General features: G+C 41.6%; 1 protein-coding gene across 2 annotated transcripts in view; it reads right to left on the bottom strand.

The window, feature by feature from the left end:
• The window catches only part of RNF185 (ring finger protein 185), a 6,886-nt gene that overhangs the window by 2,512 nt on the left and 702 nt on the right, over positions 1 to 3,672 (bottom strand). Inside the window, exons 2-4 of one of the 2 annotated variants that reach the window (XM_009876898.1) lie at positions 2,631 to 2,649; positions 1,886 to 1,998; positions 1,334 to 1,388 (exon numbers count right to left, since the gene is read on the bottom strand). In XM_009876898.1, the coding sequence (XP_009875200.1) occupies positions 1,334 to 1,388; positions 1,886 to 1,998; positions 2,631 to 2,649 (187 nt within the window). The remainder of the gene's footprint in view (positions 1 to 1,333; positions 1,389 to 1,885; positions 1,999 to 2,630; positions 2,650 to 3,672) is intronic. The other variant, XM_009876906.1, reaches the window with a different exon arrangement.

Below are 3,672 nucleotides of genomic sequence, written 5' to 3'. Positions count from 1 at the left end.
GGAATGCAAGACATAAGGAAAGGAGGAAAAAAGGAAGAGTTACAATGCAATGACATTGACCCCTATAGGATCCAGACAAAAATACCACATCAAGTCAAAAGAGAAGTCGTCTGAATCAAGGTGAATCCTACTGTACAAAAGCAGTGAGACACAACTGTATATGCATCTAAGTAGTTGCATCATGTTTAAAAACTGGAGAGTTCGCAGTCACCATGTGCTGTAATGGAGCAAATTTTACTCTCGTCTCAAAATTAAAACAGTAATGCCAATTCTGGAAAAAACCCTCCAGTCTATCACCTCCAGACAGCGGGAGGACAAAGATGACTGCACTCATATAATAAAAGCCAGACATTGCTGGCTCATTTCAGGAGTTAGGTCTTTTGATGCTGACTCTCTCAAGCATTTCCCCAGTAACTACCAGGGACAGGAAAGCACTCTGCCTGGCAGGTCCTGCACCTGTCGGAAGCAGGAGGGCAGCATCACTGCTGCCACGTCCTCATGCCAGATCCCTCTGACTTATGGCAGCACCAGCTAAAAGGTTCAAACAAGGTACAGCAGCTGATTTAATATGAAAGCAAGTCCCTAGCGAGAGAGGACAACTCTACATTCATTACAGAAATGCTCCTTAATCACACCCAGCAGAGTTGTTTGCTTGAAGCAGGAGGCATACAAATGCTCTCTGAGGACCCCAGGCTGAGTTACACAGAAACACACAATTGTTTCATCAGGTTGTGCTCACTGCCATCGTGCTAAAGAACACTGTGCTCTGTCCTACTGGCTACTCCCACATCTGTTCAACCTATTCACGCTATGCAATCTCCACAACAAAACCAGAGATCCCTCTTCAACAGGTATTTATCCAACAGATATTTATATTCTTTTGCTTGTAACTCCATAGTACAGTAACATCCCACAGAAAAGCTAAAGCAAGCGTCAGTGCCAAAAAAGCAAGTTCACATATGGCTTATGTATTTCCATGACAGGTATAGTTTGATGGAAATACACTTCTGCAAAGGATTTTCAAAGCAAAGCATTCCTTGTATTTGTACATGGAGAATGATCAGTTATGAAGAGCATTTCGAGTGATGCCACACAGGGCTGTTTTCATGAAGCATGATTCAAGTTAGCTCATTCTTTGGGATGCTAACGAAAACTACACGAACAGTTTTCTGCAACTATCAATTATTCGTGAACAACCCACTGGGCGTGAGGCAGAAATGTAAGCTACAAGATCCTCACACAGGATCTCATGCACACATTATGTCCTCTGGGATGAATCAAGACCACTGTCAATAAAAACAACTTATCTGCTCAAGCTTGTTTTTCCACTCACCCCTCTGTTCTCTGGTTCAGGTCTCTGTCCTTGGGGTCGTGGCGGAGTTTTCTCTCTGCAGAAAGTTGTGAAATTAGCTCAAGTGGCAGGATATATGGCCACAGTACCTGCAACAGCCTGGCTCTGAGGCAGAGCTGGAGGTAGCATGTGAGCAAGTGGTCCACCCAGCTTATGAGCTTCAGCATCACATCACTGAATTGAGATACTGATTTCTGCATAACGAAGTCCCACTGCAAAGGCTACAAACTGAGGACATGAACATTTTATATAAGCTTCTCCAGTCAAATAACTTTGATTGCAACCTGCCAATTGTAACTGATAATTCATATTCAATTCAAATTACAATAAATTGCCACTTGAACAACAAGTAAGGTGTGCAAACCTAGGTCCTTAAAAAGCCAGAAACATCTAGCAGAAATGTCAGTTCTCTCAGTCTTTTGACAAAGTATTTCAAATTGTGAATCTAGCACTTTGAGAGTTTCATCTTAAGACCTTAAAGTAAATTTACATCTTTAGTCTTCACACAAAAGTAGTCGTATTTGGATTTCTTACCTGGGGTCCTGTTGCCCAGTGCTACCTCTTCCATACAGAGGAATGACTTTATCTCGACTGATTCCCGCTTTGCATACAGGACACACTTGTCTGTTTGGCCTAGTCTCTAGCCACTAAAAGAGAGGAATTTATAAGAACATTAGTGAAAGGCCATGAAAGTAACAACAGGCAAACCTCATTTGCAGCCAGGCAGAGACAGGAAGCCGTGGAGCAAAACATTTTAACAAGCACCAAGTACTCCCCCCAAAGTGGAGCTGGCATTTTGGCTATTGTTCCAGTACGATCCACTTGCTGATGTGTTCACATTCAGAACTGCACTGGAGTACAATATGAAGAAATAAACAGAACCAACACTCCTGCACAGGCCAAGGGCTAATGCAGATACCCTCCTTTCATCTTTCTATAACTGTACCACAGTGTAAAACACTACATATGCAAAGAGAAATACACTCAGCACTTAAGCCTGCAAACTAACCCTCTGTGAACTGCCTACAGTAATTCTCCTACCAAAACTTGAAAGAGCATTTAAGAGTCTCAAAAGTGGGAGGAAAGTGGATCTGAATCTGTTTTCTTTTTGCTGAAAGAGCAGACTGCAAGGTGTTGCACATGAAGTTGCATTAGCAGGTTGTGATCACCCTGGAGAGAAAGCAGTGCTTTTGAAAAGAGGGGGATACTCCAGAGAACCAAGGGTTTTATTGAGTAACAGGAGCTGATGAAAGACAAAGTAAAAGGAAACCTGTCTTACCTGGTGTAAACAAGGCCAGCTGTGAGCATTCCCAGGGTAATTTGTTCACAGAGCAGAAAAAGAGGGGGAAATAGAATTAGTTACTGACAACTCAATCTGACAAATGCATCAAGTGTACTACGACTAGCACAGCTTGGAGACAACAGAATTCTGGAATCCAGCTGGGCCAGTTCCATAACCTCCCATTAAAATAATTTTGGAAAGTGCAGCCCAAGCCCAGTCTCCACTGGTCTTTCAGGTTATGCAATCTTAAGTAAGTTGCCAACACGATTCTCTGCGTATCAGCTTTGATTCTTGGGTTCTCGTCCAAACCAAAGGCCCACACAGAGGCTTCATTAATCTTAAGTGTTTGCTGAACAGATTTTATCTTCTGATGCCATGAAAAGATACTGTACGGCAGGTGCCTCTAGTCCAGCCAGATGCTTAGAGGAGGGTCAGCTATTGAGATCAGACCCAGTTGCTCAGGGCAGAGAAATTTCCATTACACAGAACTACTCTTAAGATTAAATTAATATGGCAACTTAAAAAAAAAAAGGTCAAAGAGAAGCAAGCAAGCTACAAGATAAAACTGCTAAGCAGCTGTCTGCTTTCAAAGTGGTCTTCACAACACTATTCAGACATGACACATGCTAGTTTTAAGGTTCCATTCTTCCATTAGCCATGCCCTTTGCAAGTGATTTTCCATCTCCTCCTACAATAAACCCCTGGATTTTCATGTTACATGCATTTACACAGAAAATAAATGCTCTTGTAGGCCTCCTTTTCTAAAGAGCATAATTTATCCTACTATGTAAAATAAAATTTTAAAAAAAACCCCAAACATTTTGCCATGTCAATCCTTCTTAACTCCTTCACATTCAAGAAAGAGTATACTCCGGACTAACTTACCCATATGAAAAATGTTGCATACCCATCATATTTGTGTGATACATTCTCAAGTCAGATCAAAGAACTGAAAAGTCAGTATTACCACTGCAATACCATGGGAAAAGAGAAGTAGCCCACATCTAAAGCTTGTTATCTAATGTATTTGTTCTTATGG

Source organism: Apaloderma vittatum, unplaced genomic scaffold, assembly GCF_000703405.1.
Source record: "Apaloderma vittatum isolate BGI_N311 unplaced genomic scaffold, ASM70340v1 scaffold42080, whole genome shotgun sequence".
Taxonomy (NCBI): Eukaryota; Metazoa; Chordata; class Aves; order Trogoniformes; family Trogonidae; genus Apaloderma; species Apaloderma vittatum.
The sequence above is the reverse complement of the archived record's forward strand: the minus strand, read 5'-3'. Positions and strand labels throughout refer to the sequence as shown.